This window comes from Coturnix japonica, chromosome 6 (genome assembly GCF_054131305.1).
Source record: "Coturnix japonica strain WE chromosome 6, WE-NBRP24, whole genome shotgun sequence".
NCBI classification, from domain to species: domain Eukaryota; kingdom Metazoa; phylum Chordata; class Aves; order Galliformes; family Phasianidae; genus Coturnix; species Coturnix japonica.
The window spans coordinates 36,317,281-36,336,396 of record NC_140668.1 but is presented as its reverse complement, the minus strand read 5'-3'; the positions used below and the strand labels follow the sequence as shown (position 1 = coordinate 36,336,396).

General features: G+C 44.4%; 1 protein-coding gene across 2 annotated transcripts in view; it reads right to left on the bottom strand.

Moving 5' to 3' along the window:
- CMIP (c-Maf inducing protein) overlaps positions 1-19,116 on the bottom strand; it is a 116,333-nt gene that overhangs the window by 53,671 nt on the left and 43,546 nt on the right. For both annotated transcript variants that reach the window (XM_085551856.1, XM_015874155.3), the window contains exon 2: positions 607-732. In XM_085551856.1, the coding sequence (XP_085407982.1) occupies positions 607-732 (126 nt within the window). The remainder of the gene's footprint in view (positions 1-606; positions 733-19,116) is intronic.

Genomic DNA, 19,116 nt, shown 5'->3' with positions numbered 1-19,116 from the left:
GATATGCCCACTGCCCCGAAAAGGCTGTTCCAGTGCGTTATTACTCTCTGGTGAAGAACCTTTTCCTGATATCCAACCTGACCCACTCCTGATGCAGTTCCACATTATTTGCTCAGGTTTGATTGCTGTCATCAGACAGCGGAGATCAGTGTCTGCCCCTCTGCTTCCTCCCATGAGAAAGCTGCAGACTGCAATACACAGCCTCATCTGAAATCTTTTGGTGAAGATCAGTTATCTTTAAAAAACTGATATTTGTTTGCTCCACTGCATGATATGAGTTTCCTATACAAACTGTTTTCTTTTTTGACCTTTGATGGTCCTAGGCTCAAATTAGTGTTCCTTTTCACAGAGTGCTATTTTGATTCATGCAATCACCAAGAAGATTAAGTCATTGTGCCTCACAAATCTCACTCTGACCATCAACCAACATGGACCGTTACAGAGCTATCACTGAGCTACTTTGCTGGCAGGAAGATAACTTCACAGCATGGAGTGCTCTGCCTTTTCTGAGCCCAGCTAATCAGGACTACGTTTCATGAACAGCAAATAAAAATCAAGAAGATTCATAGGTAAAGAAAGAGAATTGTACTTTTGTGTTTACTGTACCTGTAGTAAGACAGTACCCCCCGGGATCGTGAGCTGTAAACAGTACTTAGGGGCATTCTCCCAGGACAGCAGTTGAACATCTTCAATAGCACTGTAGGAAATGGAGTTTTCCATGTACCCAGTTGGCTGCAAGGAAAGGGGGAAAAAAAACATTTACTTAGTCATCAGAAGTTCCACAATCTCCAAGTAAGAACAATACTATTAGAATTATTTTTGATGATGAAAATAGCAGATACTGCTGACCCCCAATTTCAAGCAAAAGTCACAATCAAAACATAAGTAACCACTCTTTTCAATTACATGTACAACATATATTGATAGCAGCAAGGAAATAAGGAGACTCCTTATTAGCATCCTGATAGCTCTTCAGCATTATAGAAGTACAATTATATCTGAGATAGAGATAAGCTGAAATAATGTATATACACAAGCCCACGTAAAGTTATGTCCTACACGTGAGTAAGCACACAGAGATACAGGTGTGTATGTACTGGGTACACATACATACACTGCACTTTGTGTTGCTGTGCTACAGTGTAAGCAAACTGATCAATACTGCTATGGCAGAGTTAACTGCTCTTCTGCAGAAATGCTGAATAATCCCCCCACGTGGACCAGCCCTTGTGTTGGCCACATCTTGCATGTGAATGGAGCTGATTATGCTTATGAATTATGTTCTCACTGTTGCCAGTTTACATCTAACCGAACCTTCATAAACTTCTTCCCTCTGCGCCCAGATTATTTTTAATTGATGGTCTCGAAATAAGAAGATGAGGGAAAAAAATACGTCTTCTTCAGGGGCAAATGGGGCCAACTCTGAGCATCACAACATGATTCTGGGGGCGAGTGTGAAATCAGCAAGCTGCATTTGGAAGGTCCCTACGCTTTGTTGGTACGGCTTTCTTCCTTAAGTTACGTGGGTGGAGGAGCTGGAAATCAGACTTCTAAGTTCATTTCATAGATGGTCATAAGGCCGTGAATTGCTCTGTTCAAAACATACCTGGTGACCCCACCAAGCAACACTGCTGCCACAGAGCCAGTCAGCAAGTCTAGGAACTGAACTTCAATACCATTTTAAACAACACTTGCTACAGGAGGGCTTCTTTTGCTTTAGCCCTCGCCGAAAACAATTTTCACTGTCTCTTTAACAAAAACCTTGTTATGCAGGAAGTATGATAAACTTCTGCTTATTCATTACCCGCAATATTGTTCTACACTAGTAACTGGAATCCCAGTGGCTTAATGCTGATACTGTACGTCACGCGTTGCCTACTGGAGAGTAATTATCTTGTTCTCACAGGAAGCCAAAGGCCCAAGATCCTTTGGTAATCAGCATTACAACACTCAGGGAAAAATATGAAAACAGCCAGCAGAAAATCTAGTATGCTCAGGAGGGAAAGATAGCAAAAACATGCTCTGAAAGACTGGAGAAGGGAGAAATCCCTGATCGAGCGATGCAAACATAAACTAAGATGAATCAAGGCAATTTAAATTTCTCTCATAAGAAGGTGCTGACTGCCCTTAGTACACTCCATTACCTTCAAAGATATGAATTCTCATAGAATTTGAGCTATAAACAAGTTCTACACAGATGGCTCCTTTCTCCAGGTGGAAGCACCATGCCAATGAAGTCCTCTGTATAGAATGTGTTCAAGAGACGTGTAGATACTGTACTGAGGGACACGGTTTAGTGAAAAACATTGGTGGTAGGTGGATGGTTGGACTGGATCACCTTGGAGGTCTTTACCAACCTTAGTGACTCTATGATTCTGTGATCTCCATCCTCTGTATCCAGCTACACATCACACAAAGCCTTGCAACAATTGTTTGCTGTCCTATACTCAAAAACCGAGTAGCCCAAACCAACTTTAATCCCAGTAAGAGATGTCACATGCATTGTTTCTGTAGGCATTAAAAACACCGTGCTCTAAAAAAACAAGTATTTTCTGAACTGGTGTTTCCAGAGTTGAAACACACTACAGAGAGCTTTGCCTCTATTTTGCAAAAGAAAGAGCCCAATGCAAAGTGACTTGTTACTGTGCAGAGCTCCCAGGATGGTGCTTGCAGATGCAATAAATGCTGAGGACCATGCAACCACACTAGGCCCATGCAGAAACGCTCTAAAGGAACCTGAAAAGGAACTGCAATGGAGCATGAGGAGCTCCAGGGGCTTGAGGAGATGCTGGGTGCAGAGGCCAAAGGTCCCTTCCAGAAGCCTCGGGCATGCACAGAAGGAGGACAGAGTGGTGTTCCTTGTGCTTTCACAAGACCAAACACAGTTCAGCCATTTATCAGGAAATGGCCTGAGGTAAAACCGCAGCTTGAGTCATCAGTTGTCTTAAAACACAGGCAATTCTGATGCTCAGGTATGTGCATGTCAATCACTGAATCACTGCAGTTGACAAAGAAGCAGAACAAGTCCTCAACCTTCCCATTTGCCAGCAGGTCTCACATGAACCCAAGAGCTGCATCCTCACCCACAGCTCACTCCATGGGAATCCCAAACCAAACTTCAGAATAACAACCTGCTGCTGAACAAGTCCTGAAGAACACTATGAGACTCATAAACGAGGAAGAAATGTATTAAGACAAACAAAAACCCAAAGTCACGGAATCATTTTTCCCTCCATGTTAAAGCCTTCAGCCTCCTACCAAAACATGCAATTTTTCCATTGGGAAATCAGGTATGCTTTAAACTCGGTGAGAACTTTGCTTTTTTTTATTCAGTTCTGCAAAGATTTATTAATCATACAGCTTTGAAACAACTTGGTTCCAGAATAGCCGCACACCAAAACCCATTATAAATCAAATCTTGGGGGATTCAGTGCTCCCAAAATTGGAAGAACATTCAGGCTCACGTGTAAGGCAAGCTTTCTCTTAGTGTTTCTGGGAAAAGTCAGCAGCAGACTGCTCAATAATGCAAAAATCTGCCCACTTGTTTCCATGGGAAATTCTAAAAGGGAAAGAATAAACATGACGTCCATTGTTAATATGATGTTTGTAGGCACTTACTCATATAATCATGTACTAAACCTTCAGCTACATATTTTCTAAAAAGAGCATCTAGAAAATATGAATTCTACAAATATAGATGGTTATTTGTATTCAAGTGTATTTCGACTGACAACTTCCACCAACACAACAACAATAAAGAATGATTTTCCCAATTAAACACTCCAGCTGGTGGGAGGAAATAGGGAAGTTCCAGGCCCTTGTTCTTCCACTCTCAGGTGCTTAGTTCTCCCCAGGCTGCTCTTAACAGTCATGCTGCTGTACAGTGGGAACACGAGCATGCTGTACTAGCAATAAGTTTGCCATACCTAACTAAGATTTAGCCTTGCTGAACAACGTGTAGGAAGAGTTGAGTGCTCTGGAAACTTTGATGGGGGTGGAGACTATTCAGCTTGGACTCTGAAACTGCTGCAAACAATGGACGATTTGAAATAAATCTCTCCTAGGAGACATCCCTGGCTCCAGAGAACGGCCCTGCAAATGTAGCTGTTTCTGATAAGAGCAATTAACATCTTTATTCATTAACTATATAACCTATCAGAAGGCATTTATCAAGTTAAGCAATTAGCAGTACTACACCATAATATGCAGTGCAGGGCAATTTGTTTCACTCTTGATATGGAAGAATTTACTGCCGTGTACACTTGTCATAATGACTTGAAAGAGTTTAAAGTCAATGTTAATCTCATGGAGATTAACGTGATAAGAAAACAGACAGAAAGACTAACAGCAGTGAGACACCCAGCTCCATCCCAGAGCTGCAGAAAGGAATTTCTGAGCTCCCTTGAAGCAACATTCCCACATCTAAACTCTTCCCAGCCCCTGTCCTGCTCATCATCACCATCAGCCTCCTGGTCCTGCTGCTGAGTTGGAGGTCTCATGTGTTTCACAATAAGAAGAGACTTCACTTTGTCCTGTGTATAGTGAGCAGGAGCACAATGGAGGAAAACCTCACTGACTTATACAAGCTGGGAATGTGACTGAGAACTTCAACTGCAATTCAACCGAGTCAGGCTTTGCAGCTAGCTTGCTACAGCTTCTTTCCTCTACATATTTAAGAGGACTGGGACTGAAGGCTGTTACATTAATTAACCTTACGAAACTGATAAAAATGGAACTGCTGCCAGGAAGAAGCAGATTATCCCAGGCCGTGCAGGAAAAGAAAAAGCGATTTGTAGTGGGCTGATCAGTTCTGTAGAGCTACAGGAAAGGGACAAGACAAACCCATTCATCAAAGGGTTGGTGGGAAAGAACCACTCTCCACGCTAAGACATACAGGTGCCAAAACCTGAGACATCCATGCATGAGGCGTTGGCGGAGAGAGCTACAAATTAATTCAGGTCTGAAATACTTTTAAAGTATTGAATAGGAGTTCGTCATTAAGAAGATGAGAAAATAGGGTCGTATTATGGGGTATGTACCATGACAAGAGAGTCAAATAAGCAGGAAAAAAGTATTAATTATACTCCTTGAAATGCATGTGGAATTTTTTTTAATGAGGAGATTCTTCTCTTCTACTGTCAAAACCAGCTGAAGAAGCACTTCATAGTGTTCAGTTATTATGCCAACAGAACTATTTGAATTTCTGGGAGTAAAACAAGACCTGTATCTTCAAGACTTTCTGAAGATGCCCAGCGTCAAGAGGGACAGATCTGAGAATCCACAAAAGATTAGTAGTTTGTTTTTGTGACAAGCCCCATGTAACAAAGGGAACGCAGATGGGGCTCACAGCAATGCTGGGTGCTCAGCAGAAATGGTACTGGAGTCCAAAAAGCTCAGTCTCCTGATTCCAACCCTCTGCTAACAGCGAGGAGGATTGCTGTGAGCTGCACCTGACGAGGTCAGAAAGGGGACAGAGCTGGTTGATGCGACCTATTGGCACAGCATGGCTTCCATAGGCACCAGGTGGAACACCTCTGCTCTGTGAGCATCTGTTGCAGTCTTTGCTGATTTCAGTGCTGGGGGCAGAGCATTTTGCAGATCAGAAGGGCACAGTGACAAAAACAGATTGCTCATCACCTAGGAATGTACTCTTATATTGCACAGATCGTATTTCTGAAGTACTCTGTAATTGCACAGAATCCACCATCAAAGGAGAGAGAAGCATGAAGAACTCCAAATCTTAGCCTCCCAGTGAACTCAGAGAAATTGAAAAGATGAATTATTATCCCCCACCTAGAAAAACAGAAAGAAGGATTATTATCCCCCACCTATCAACCCAGAAGAAAATCTCAGTGAACACTGCAGCTGCATCGTGTTCTTGATCATGCCCTAGGTGACATGAGAATTCGGGGAGATGTGGGAACACAGCTCAGACTTCCTGAATCTAACCATGTGAATCAGCCCCGAATGCATCCTCCTCCTCCTCCAAAATTGCACAACCGACTCGTGAGAAGGACCCTTCTCTATCAGGGTTCATGTTCCCTTTCATCTGTCACTTACAGCAGTTTTGCCCTCCTGTGGAAGAAATACTCAATGACTTTGACAAGACGGATAGGTTGTTTTTCTGCCTTTCTTGAAATTACTTCAGGAAGGAACAGGCACAGCACAGCAGGTACATACCATCCTACAGCAGCAGGAATAAGCAATGGGAGCTGTACAGACTTATTGCATAGGTTTATATGCACACATTCTTCTGCAGAACAACTGATAATAGAACACTGGAAAATACAGGCAAAACTCTGACTTTTGCCCGGAATACGAAGCATCTACTGACTGCTAAGGAGATATTTGCTAAGTCACCATAGCAACTATAATGTGACAGAAAACAAAACTGCATCCACAAACTGTTCACAAGTCGAGGCCACTCTCTATTTTCAATCCTCTTTCAATGCATCAGCCTTGTTGCAGGCTATGAAATGCAACAAACACCGACAAGCCAGAGAGAGGAGAAAGGACCAAAACAGGCATGATCCACTCTAAAACAAAAAGTCACCCTTTGATGACTATTTTAACCAGGGACAGCCCTGAGAGTCAGGAATGCAAGACTATCTGTTGATTTCAGATATCAAGTTGGCACCTGGGAAACAATCAGCCTGCTAAGTAACCATATTGATCTGTACTACACAAGGAAAAGCTCTGCCCAGGACTGGTCTCAACAATCAGAAATCACTGGTGTAGGTAACAGCACTGCAGTATGTTTTCATTGCACCTTGTAAACACAGTGGTTTTCACTGCTGGTTTGCAGATCTCTAAGGGTCTGCTGTTCATTGCCTCTAGTAGGTCAGCAGAAGGTGAAGAAGGAAACCACATCTGTTATCAGTAAGGTCACATCCGCTGCATAAGGATCTGCACCTCCCATGGAAAATTTTAGCTGAAAACTTAAAAGGCCTCGGGCAACTGCAAGGGAAGCAAGGCATTCATCTCCACTGTCTGTCAGTACAAGGGCTAACCTGGAAGGTGCTCCAAGTATGAAACACTGAATGGCAGAGAAGCGAAGTGAACCCAAGATCACACATCCCATTAGAAGTGCAGGACTTAGAGAGCACAACCCTGCCAGCTCACATTGCCTTCAGCATGCACATCCTAGCTCCTTTCTCACTGGTTTTTATTTACAAATTAAACAACTGCAAAACTAAACAAAGCATAAATGTGTCATATATTACATTCTCGTTTTTTGATTAAACAAGCATTCTCCAACACTATTCTCACATCCATGCCACAAAACCATCAAATACCACAATAGTTGAAAAGCTAAAACTGAAATAGTTTCAATTTGTGCTTTTTTCCTTTATTTTTGAATGCACTTCTAGCCCCATAGCTCCCAGGACACCACATCCAACCTCAACCTGATGGTTTGACAGGGATCACAGTAACCCAACTGTGCTGCTTAATTCTCAACAAGGGATTCCCCATTCAGGGAAAGAATGCACAGGTCTGGAGTCCCCAGCAAAGTATGAGTACAGCTCTCTGCTCTGCATTACAGAAGAGAATTGATACATGCAGGATCCCTCAAAAAAGCCACAGGTGCTCTATTGTAGTCTCGCTAAGCTCTCTGCTGTTCAAGGGAAAGAAGCAGGGACCTCCTGAGGACAACAAAGGGCTGTGTGAAATCCCATTCTTCTCCCCTTCCTCCATCCTTCTCCAGGCAGAGGTAGGAAAACATGGTGGTCCCAGTGCTTTGCTTTATGTCTCACCTCTAGCGATAATTTACACAACTCTCCATAAGTTTAAGTGATGCCCAGCTCTCTGCAGCACCGATTTCCTCTTTGTTTTGTCTCTCCAAGCAATACAGGCTGACACTCTGGCAATAACAGAAAGTTTCTTTTCTTCAGGAGGCCTCTTGCAAAACTGCTCTTGCACACTCCTGGCCTCACCCACAGCCTCCTTCACCGTTGGTCTTCCTCATTGTTTTAACGACTGCCTGTTTGCACTGGGAGGGAGTGCTGCTATTTAAATATAGGGTGAATGAAATATGCGCCGATACCTCCATGGAAAAAAGATGGTGATGGAATGGAGAAGGAGAGGGCAACTGCAGTGAAACAGCAGAGCAAATATTTGAGGAAAGTGTCAGTTGACTGGTAAACACGTAATGGAGAGGACGCAGCGCACTGGCGAGAACATGAATTACCTCCATAAGCTCCTTGGCTGTGAAGAATACCCTGAAGAATTTAAAGTGATACTTTCTCTTTTGTTTAAAAATAAATAAATGAACCAAATATTCAGCTCAAATCATCATGACATTGTGCTCATGAAGGATGCAGCAGTATGAAGCTGCATGCTCAGCTGGTCATTGTTCTGTTTGGATGCAATACTTAACTAGCCCAGCACACGATTTCTTAAGATGAGAGTGCCTAAAACAAAGCGGGAGCACCTGCTATTGTCATCTCAGCAGGCAAACTTGGAAAGGAAAAACACAGAGCAACGCTGCCATCATCTCCTGTGAAACTGGCAAACCCTCTCATCCAGGCTGCTCTATAAGGGCCAAAGAAGAATTCCAAGGAATTGCAATAGTCTCCTCCCCAAGGGACCGTGATGACCACAGCTCCAATGAGACATGTTTCCAGAGAAGCCTTGTTTACTAGAAACTAATCCATCGTATTCTATCTTACGCTATTTTTCGGAAGACTAAGCTGCCCTAGTCCTCCAACATGCTTTCCATCTGCACTAAATGCTTCAGCCCTCAACTAAATGCACTCACTCACTTCCTCTGCACTCCCTGATAGCTGGCTCACACACAGGCAATGAGGCTCACACGCTCCAAGCTGCTGCTTCAGGACACCAGCAGGGCTTTCCCCACTTCTCTGGGTGGAAGAAATATTCCCATGCCCAGCCAGCAGCTGCTGCTGCACATCTAAAGGTGAGATGCAACACGAGGGTATTAAGGCTGCAGGACTCACATAGCATTCTTGATTTCCTCTCCCTATTTACTTGGCCTTACTTATATCCTCAGACCACAGCACTACCACTTAAAAGGGAAACATTACATAGCATGCTATACACCAACACAGAGATGGCTTATACAATACCCCTTAGGTGTGTTAGGTGATCCATGAAAGAAATACCTTCCCAACAGAACAGGCTGGCATACTACAACAGGTTAATTGTCTCCCCTGACATTCCACTTCCCCATTTCATTAACAAAAAAAGGAATTCCTTTAAAGCAATTCTAACCTTTTCAACAAGCTAAACCAGGCAGTGCTGGCATAAGGGCTGCAGATCTCACCCCCACCCTTGGAAATCACGTTTTGGTTTTCTAAGTTCAAATAAGCTGTCGAGTCAGCTTTCCTGTCCACATTTCTGCAGCAATCTCCTTGCCCTCTGTCAAGATTACTTTATTAATTTATTTGTTGTCTCCAAAGGAAATAGCTTGTTTTTATAAATCCTTAAATATTGCAACCACAACTTTGTACATTGAGTTTTCCACCCAGGGAGGAATGGGCAAGTTAAGTGTGTTGCTTCTGAGCTCTGACCTCAACAACCAAAGAGTCACGATTGTGAGTCCAAGAAACCTCTACCAAGAAAATCTGAACTGTTTTCAGCAAACCGTGTGCCCAGAATTAAACCAGCTGCAGATTTTCCAGCAGAAAACCCTCATAAAGCCAATACTGCCAAAGTGCTTTAGCATGTACTGGTGTATCTGAAGCCAAACCACCATGGATTGCAGCTACCACTGAGTGTTATGGCTTGGGCTCCAAACCTTGATGAAAACATGACTTGTTTCTCCTCTACGGCATTTTGGGTTCAGCAGAATACAAAAGCTTCCAAATCAGAGCTATGTTTGAACTCTGTACCTGAACACACACGAAGGTTTTTGACCACTTCCGTTTGCATCAGCTCTACCCACAGCAGCAATGGAAACAAAGATAACCATTCCTGCCCTCCCCGCTGTAATTGAAATCCACAAATGCCACCACATCACTGTATGTCATCCCCACTGCAGACACAGCATAACGGTGACACAGGGATCATCCTGCATGTCTGCGCTCCACAGGTTGGGCTCTCTCCAGGCTAGAGCAGCTTTGTCTTAAGCAAAGGAGCAAGGACACAATAGATGGGCCCTAAGGAACAGCCAGCCACCTGCACTGAGCCACACATGGGCTTATTTCTCACTTTTTACTTTCTAAACATTTCATTTGTTAAATTCAACTCCAGCTAAACCATGTCTGAACAAAAAGTATACATGAACTTACTGTCGGTATCAGCTTTCTTCCTTCTAATTGCTTTGGCTACACATTACTGCAGCATTAACACAATGTCACAGCACTGTTGTGTTTCCAGCTATGGCAAAAAAAATGGCTTATCAGAAAAACCACCAGGGCAGAATTAGTAGGAAGTGTAGAGCACTGAGAATGCATTAGCTTCATTTTCCTACCTGCACTTTCCCCGGTGACATTTACAGAAGAATGCTTAACATAGAGATTGTTTATCAATTGTTTCCTCAGAGATAAACAGGTTAAATATAAAGCATCTGAAAATAAGGTACAGCACCCGTTTTACCCTTTGAAAAAGGCTCGGGTGACTGGCAGGCTCCAACTTGAACTTATCGAGACATTTTAGGAAGAATCATTAATAGAAGGAAAGCATAAAGCTTGCATAATGAAATCTGCCTTTTTCTCTAGCCCTCATCATGTTGAGCTTGTTTCTTTCGGGTTCTCAAACATATATAATCTTAAAAATACATACCCTTGAATTCCAAACCTAACCCTTTTCTTGCTTCCTTGCAAAAAAAGACCAGCTCTTACTGGAAATGCATAAAACAGAAAGCAAAATCAAATTCAATACCTGGAGTCTAAGCATCACAGCACCATATTTCCAAATACTGCAACATCTTGCAAGACCTTGGATTACTAAACCCAACTCAAAAACTCAGAGAACAACAGGGGAATGCACTTTTCTGACCCAGACATAAGGCAGACACTTAACCTCAGGTTCTGCTCTGTGCAGAATAAAAAGTTCAGACTCTCCTCCAGGGTATCAATACAGCATTCTGCTGTGACCCACATCCCTAACAGCTCTACAGCCAGGCCTAAAAAGTTTCTGCCAATACCCCTCTGAAAGCAGATCAAAGGCTTTACTGTACGTTCAGAGTCCCTCCCGTGATGCAAGGATTAGACATGGAGAAAGAGAGCATCAGATTTTCAAAGGTGCAACTGCCTAGACGCGTATCTTCTGCATATCAGAGCATTACAGGCACAGCCACAACCACCAGTGCCAGACATGCCACACCTCTGAAATTCTTGTCCTGTCTCCCATTTTCATTTTTATCTCATCTCCCTGAGCACACTGTCTCTACACGCCCAGTTACAAAGGAGCAATACCTAGTCACCAAGCTCTGTATTCTTGTATTTGCAGCAATATTTCCATCAATATTTTCAGTTGCTTTCCAGCATATCCTTCATTCAGGGGGTTCTTACAGGGAGCTGGATACACAATGTTCCAGTCTGCTGCTGTGACCTCTGCAAGAGCCCACGGCACAGCGGTCATGCCTCAGTGGCAGCACATGTACTGTAGATGTCACTGAATTCTAACAGCACTTCTTGAAACACGGCCTGCCATGTAATCCTGGCAGTAATCTAGTGCTAGATTAAATGCATTGTTGTCAGTCGAGAAGTATTATAGGCCTCTAAATATACAGTTGGATACGCACACAGTATTAAATAGCATTGCACATAGAGTTCTGTTTTCAGGATGAATACCAGCCTATGTACTTTCAACAACAGACTGCATTGTGAAGAGCCAAATTGGTTATTTCTTTGGCTTTACTGATGTCAACAAAGTGAGACTTGACCGTGCCCTTCAATAGCCTGAGTAAGTCATTAGGCAAATTATTGGCGCACTTCATTTAGAAGCCCAGACCCTGCAGACGCATTCTGAGTCAAGCAACTGGTGGTTGCAACAACCTTCATCAAACAAGCACAGAACTCAGATTCAGCCCGTAAACTCGTCAACTGCTCCTTCAGACTGTCTTGAACAGAAAGAAAAGCTGTCAGCTCCAAGTCAATGCAAAACTCCTTGGAGGAGGTTCTGAAGACCTGGGAGCAGACAATCACAGTGCTCAATACAAGCTAGGGTCTTTGACTACGTGCTGCATCCATTCTGTTTTCCTAGCAGAAAAAAACATCACATCAGGATGAGGAATGGCAACTGTCTCTCCTGAGCTCTAAGCACAGCCACAGTGCACACAGCTATTGACAAGGCATGTTACCAGAACTGCCCGTCAGCCTTCTGAGACACAAAAGCATAAATAGCCATGTCAGCCCTCTACAGCGATGAGTGAGAAGGGCTGAAGACATGAAGCACACACTGGAAAAAGGAGTCATACATTTCATCACTAGCTGCAGGAGGAGTGCTACCCTTGACTTGGTTGGACCTCTTAATGGCACTGACATCAGTTTTGAGTACTCTGATCCAGTTCACATTTGATGACGTCTGTAGGGGAAAAAAAAGAAAAGCAGCAGCCCCACAGTGATGGAAGCTCTGTGGAATTTACTTCTCCCTAACAATCTACATCACACAACTGCTCTCAGAAGCGACTCCAGTTGCCATCCAAGTCACACACCCACCATCAGCAGTTCTTAAGCCATTATACTCAAGGTTGGGCCTCCTCAAGATCTTAATTGTCTCATGAACTATTTTAATCAATTTACAACGCTCATTAATATGCACTGACGTCATCTGGGGACACAGGAATCAGCAGCTCAAGCATGAACATCTTTGAGAAGGCGCAGACTGAAGCAGGCCAAGGAAGAGTTATCTCCATGGCGTTGGATGTGACTTATCAGAGGCTGCCATTTTTGCCTTGAGCTGTTACCAGCTCTAATGCCCTCCACAAAGCAAAGCATCAGAGGTGTGACTGCAAACAGAGCTCAAGAGGCTAAAAGACATCCTTCTGAGTTATGTAACCATATGAGCAGAGTAAATCCAGTACAGCCACATGCAACTGCGAGAAGCACATAATCCTGCATCTTCCTTATTCTCCTGGATGACCCCAAAGTGCTCTAGGAATATCATTTAAACCGCACACAAAACCTGAGAATTCAGCCTGATGAAGTGAGCCCTTGTTTTCCCAGTTCCCACGAGCAACCCCACCACGCCCAGGGAAACACAGCCTACAGTGAACCAGCTGCTTAGCCTTGCAATCGAGTGCCCTGGTTTTGCAGGATGTCCCAGTCCCTGTGTTTCACCCTGCCCAGCAAAATCACTGTCCAGAAAGCAGACATCCAGGTGGGAAAGCTGCCCTTCTGACCCAACCTGCTCAGCTGGCCAGTCCTGCACACAACCTGCTGGCCCAAACCTCCTTCTGTGCTTGTGTTCTCAGCCTCACTGAAAAACTGAAATGTAACAGGTGATTATTGGTATTTAATATTAATTAGTGCTGTGCAATGCACTGGAGGCCCAAAGCTAATGGTAGCCACAGCAGAGGTCACTCGGCTGCTCTCATTAAGGCTCTACAGCTCACAACACACAAAACCCTGTCCATTGATACAGGTTTCTTCTTCCACTGCCTTTATATGAAACAATACCGAGAGACGAGACCAGCACCACCCAACAGAAATGGTAAGAGATCAAAACAAACAATCAAGCCAACCAAAAGAATCAAATAAAGAATCAAATTAAAAAAATCTCCCTGCTGTTTTTCTTTCCTAGCAACGTGCATCACCAGCAAACAGACGAGTGCAATTGGAAATCCGGTGGGACTGATCAGAAATTACACCTTCCTAAATGCTGGCAGGAATTCATCAGAAACTCGCAGAGGAAGGTAATCTAGGACAACTCTCTCCAGCTGCTGTTCAAACACAAGCCTCAAATTCCTGAGCAGGGCAAGAACACCAAAAAACCCCAATCACTGATCTGGCAAACGTAACAGCAGGTCTTTGTGCTCTCGCTGCACCGAAGGTCCTCACCCGTGTTTGCAGAAACTGAGAAGTCGCTGTATGACGTGCAGGAGCAGCACTGAACACAGCCCCTGCTTATTCTTTGAGTCCTCTTCTGTTCAAACAGTGTGCTTGTATTATGCTACGAAGCAATGATGGGTCTGCACAATCAGGCTCCCATTTCAATTACCAGCTAATTATTTCAATGCTGCAAAACAGAAAACCAAGTTGCCTTTCCAGCTCTGCTAAACTTCTTTATAAATTATTCTCAAAGAGCAAATGAGATTTCTCATTTCAGTGGTAGTCCAGCGTGACCAAAACTTACCCCCTTCCAGCTCCAAACCTCTAACGCTCTTTTATTTTAGGTCCTATTAGAAATAAAAGGATGCCAGTATTTTACCTGGCATTCAAGAAAGCCTTTGAAGCACGATGTCTACAATGTCAGAAGACAAGTAACTGCAGAACTTAATTTGTGCAGATGAACAAATGCTTCAAACCAGCAAGGAAAACTTCAGCAACACTCAGGCAGGGCCTCAACTCTGAACACACTCCAGTAAGTGATGCTGCTTCAACCCAGGACATGCCTGTACACAGGGCTGGGAGCCTGAGATGGTGACCTTAAATACATGCAGGGGAGATTAACACCCACTCTCTATATGCTTAAAAAGAATAGGAAAAGAAATGCAGCGTGCTCGTCAGATTTCACTGCGCTGTTTTGGACAGTCTTTCTGAACACTCACTCCTTCAGCTGGAGTTTGCTGTGCTTGGCAGTCTCTTTTGTGTCTTTTGCAACACTGCACACACACAAATGGCCTGTGGTTTCATGCTTTGGTTCCCATTTAAAACTAACACTTAAACAGTAGCTTTAATTTTGTTAAATAAAAGCTTTTTTTATTCTGAATCCTGACTTCTATTTCTCTTTTTTAGCACGAGGAACAAAATGATTTTACAACTGACACCCACCACCTTCAGAAGCAGCATTTTGCCCTTGCCGTTCTGATTTACCAGCTCTCATTTGTCCTCTCCTTCAATTTTCTGTGCTAAGTTCTACAAGATCCATGAGAGTAGGTAGCAGGATTTCAATTCTATGATATCCCTACATGTCTCCCCTGAAGGCAGTGCAGGTCTCTGCCCTTTAAGCACCGTGCATAAGGTGAAGGCAATCAGGTGGGTGCTCTGGTGCATCTCCAGCAATGGATGTGGGGCAGCTGCATCTCTGCCTGAGGGGCACACATCCCAACCACAGGCAAAAGTGAGATTTCCCCCACCACTTTCCTGCAGCACTGGCCCCATGTGGCAGCACATGGGCAGAGGCTGTGTTTACTACGTGGTATCAGCAGGGTGATGCTGGCTCCAGGAGCTGTTTCTCGGCCGTGACGCCGTCTGCCTTCCCATCAAAGATTAAGAAATCACCGGTAACCCAGCGGCTTCCTCCCTTGCGTGGCCTTCCAGGTTCGGGGCACTGCAAGCCCTGCACCAAGTGCTCCCTGATTGCTTCAGCAGGGGTTGACAGACGTCAGCAACAGGACTTTCTGCCGCTTATTCCCTGGGAAAACCAAGAAAATCTGCTGAGAGCAAGTGCCCTGTTGCCGGTTGTGTGTTAAATGCTGCTCGATTGCCGCTGGCCATGCAATTGACTGAGATAAGGGTCGACCTTGCATGCAGCAAGCCATTTCCTGGCTGGGGTGGGGAGAGAGTCAGGCCTTGTGAACCACCAAACCCAACAAATAATTGCACAGTAACCAAGAGGAACCAGTCAGCACGATTCTGACTTTCTGGTAGCTTTGCCCAACTTCCAGCAACCAGGTTGCTCTGACTTTTGAAGCTCTTGATGGTTTCTATGTTCCATCACCTTCTTCCAGGCCCACAGCCCCAGCTCAGCTCATGCTGAGACATCTCAGACACAACCTGCCTTTTCTCTTCAGTGTTTCCTTCATTCTTGGCCAAAGGAAGCCAAGTTCAACAAAGCGATGAATAAAAACAGACAACCCAAACCCATTTGCTGTCACACAGAGGCATTAGTTTTGCTATTATTTTGCACGAACAGTGGAAAGAGCACAGCCTCAAATCAGAAGAGTCTGTCCAAGTAAAATCATTCTGCCCAGAAGATGCTTTATCACAAAGCAGCTCACAACAGCTGAGTTCAGTTTGCTTTCTAAAACCTCACAATTAAGTTGGCAGAAGCCTGGCCAGCACCACTCGCATGCAGTGCAGTACAAGGTTATGCTACAGACCTGACTCAGAAAGCAGCAGCCAACCTACCCAGCAGCTGACCCCAAACTCCTGGGCTAAAATCACACACAAGAGCACAAAGGATGTTTCCCTATTACACACAGGGCTGCAAGAATAGGGGAAAAACAAACGGTATGGGATGGAGCACCAATCCTGCTCCCGAGCCGAGCACGCCTGTTGCAACACAGTGCTGAGGCTTTGCGAGGTGACAGCTGGCTGTCAGCGAACACAAGGGAAGCAACGTCATCCAGCCTCAAAATCTCTTTGTCTATCCCCCTTAATTTCTTTGTGCTAAAGGCGTGGAAAACAGCAAAGACAAAGCGAACGCAGATCTGCCTTTGTAGGAAAGAGGCTGGTAATAACTAGTGTCCAACTCAACTGCACTTGGCATGATGTGCTAATGACGAGCAAAGTGGAAACAAAGGCAAAAATAAATTGGGTCCAGAGTGTTAAAGCACCTCTGACCTCACCCACTGTCCTTAGGGAGCAAGGGGTGGGATGTGCTGCAGTGGGAGATGTTAGTAGTTCAGTTCTGTAGATAAACAAAAGATTTACTTCTGGAAGCTGATAAGCAAACATCTTTCATCAGGACTAAAACAGACACATTTCAGAGCAGTGTGCAAATGGCACTGATCCTTATCAGAAAGCCCCCTTCTGATTTCAATTGCAGAAGATCAGCTTAGATGCTGCAAAATTGCATTGCAGCTAAAAACCACCCTCCTGTTAGACAAGCAAAGCCTTGCCTAACCATATGTGGGATTATCTACCTACGTCACATGGCTGTAGGGCAGCAAAGCCACTGTTCCACCAGCCCTTGTCTGAAAAAAAAAGGCGGCAGAAAGCCACCGCTGCAGAAAATTCACTGCAACTTGACTGTCATTGCTCCCCTCACTATGATACTACCAACTCTGGAGAAAGCTGGGAAGGAAATAGAAAACCCTACAGTAAAGCAGCAAACTCCACAACTATGAACTCTTCTCCAGAAACTTAGAAAGGAAATTACATGCAACATTCATTCAGCTAGGAGAAAAAACACAAGGTGCATCTAGAAAAACACAGGCATGCAGTGACAACACAGCATGCAAGAAGGGGAGTGATACCAAGCGGTGGGTGCTTGAACAAGGAGCAAGGGCTCTCCATGCACTGGGACTTGCTTCCCCCCTCGAGGTGCGCTCCCTGTCGGGCTGGATATTCGCTTTGCTGCTCTACGCCCCAGGTTCCTCATCTTCAAATACGAAGGAATTTTCTTTGTGAGGCACTTTGAGATCCGCAGATGAAAGGCATGACAGCAGAACTAGGTCAGACAGTGATGTGTACAATTATCTCTGCAATTTACATGACTGGAAAGTGTAATTAAAAATCTAGATTGCTTTTCTCAAAGATTCTGTTCAAAATCAGACAGGGTGGTACATTTACACTTTGATTTGCAGTCGTGCAAAAGCTTTTCAAGTAAACGCTGTAGTTTAGAAGAAAGCAGAGGACAAATCTAGGGATTAGCAGCAGTGGCGTCATTTCCTATGACCCATTACTTTACCAAAACCCCTTAAAAAAACAGCAACAAAAAAACAACACCGACACAAACTTCCTGCATTCTAACCACTGCATGAGCAAGCACAGTTACGCTTCAAGAGATCCTCTAAGTATTTAGCTGCGCTATTGCTCAAGCCATTGCATACTGCACCCAAACCAAAACCCAAGCTGTGGGTTTCTTCCAGTGCTACTTCACCATATCCAGAGATACAGCCAGCCACTCCAAATGGCCGCCCTCAAACAGCACAAGCAATCTGCTGGCTTTGGAATGGAATGCAATGATAACGCAACGTACGCATTTCTTCCTTTTTCTTCTTATGGAACCGCATCCCACATTTTTATTCCCCATTTCAATGAGTAGCCGGCGCAGCACACAAACCGCCATCCCACTTGGCAGCAGCTGGCTCCTTTTCAAAGAACATTGGTGGAGGAGCCCAGAATGCCTGGCACGGGACTGCTTAGAGGTGGTCCAGCCACAGCTCAGGTTTCTCCCTGTCTGTGCAGATGACATCACCCTGTGAGGCCATCCGTGCAGCTCCTCCATCAGCAGTAATTTCAGCCTCAGGAACATACCAGCCACTCGTAACCAAAATTATCAGGCTCCATCTCCAACGCGGCAGCCAACGCTGCCTTTGAAGTGGAAACTGAAGCCCAGAGCTTTTTCACTGTATAAGTACAGTGCGGGTAAACACAGGGATCCCTGGCTGGCTCCTGGAAGAGGGGAAGGAGTGCGGGAAGCAGAGCACGGCTGGCATTTGATTCATCTGGGCACTCCATCCCTCCTATTTGCATACCTCTGTGCAGGACAGAGCTGGTGTGTTTGCAGAGGGCTCTGGCTGCTCACTGCACTCAGACTGGCAACTTCCTGGAGGGAAGAGATAGAAAACTGCAGATGCTCTCAGAGCTGCTGTCACCTATGATGAGACAGACTCCTCCCGTTTCTCCTTTCTGCTCCCCAGTATGCAACAAATAGAGCAAAGATTGATGCCACCATCCAGAGTTCTTCTTCTGGTCCAGTCCATAGGCAAAAACATAGGAAAGGACATTTTATACCGAAAATGAGGGAAAGTAGATGCAGATAATTGCCCAATCTTCTCTGCTACCCGAAGGGTTATTGCTAGCCTGGAAGATCTCCAGTCACATCAAGATGATACACTCAAAATGAAAAGTCTCTGTCGGAGCCCTAAATGTTAAGGGTTTTTTCCTCCTCTATCTCACATATGTCAGCTGTTACTGGAATTTATTGGTGAAATGGCAGCAGAAGACCATTTAAGTAAAAAAAGAGCAACATAACCACAAGTGAATTTACTTTATGATTTGCAACGAGGTGCAAATCCTGCCAACCACTTTAAACAATCAGAGCAAACCTAATTTCCCTTCACTGAAAGGATGGAGAGTCTATAAATTCATAACAAACAGA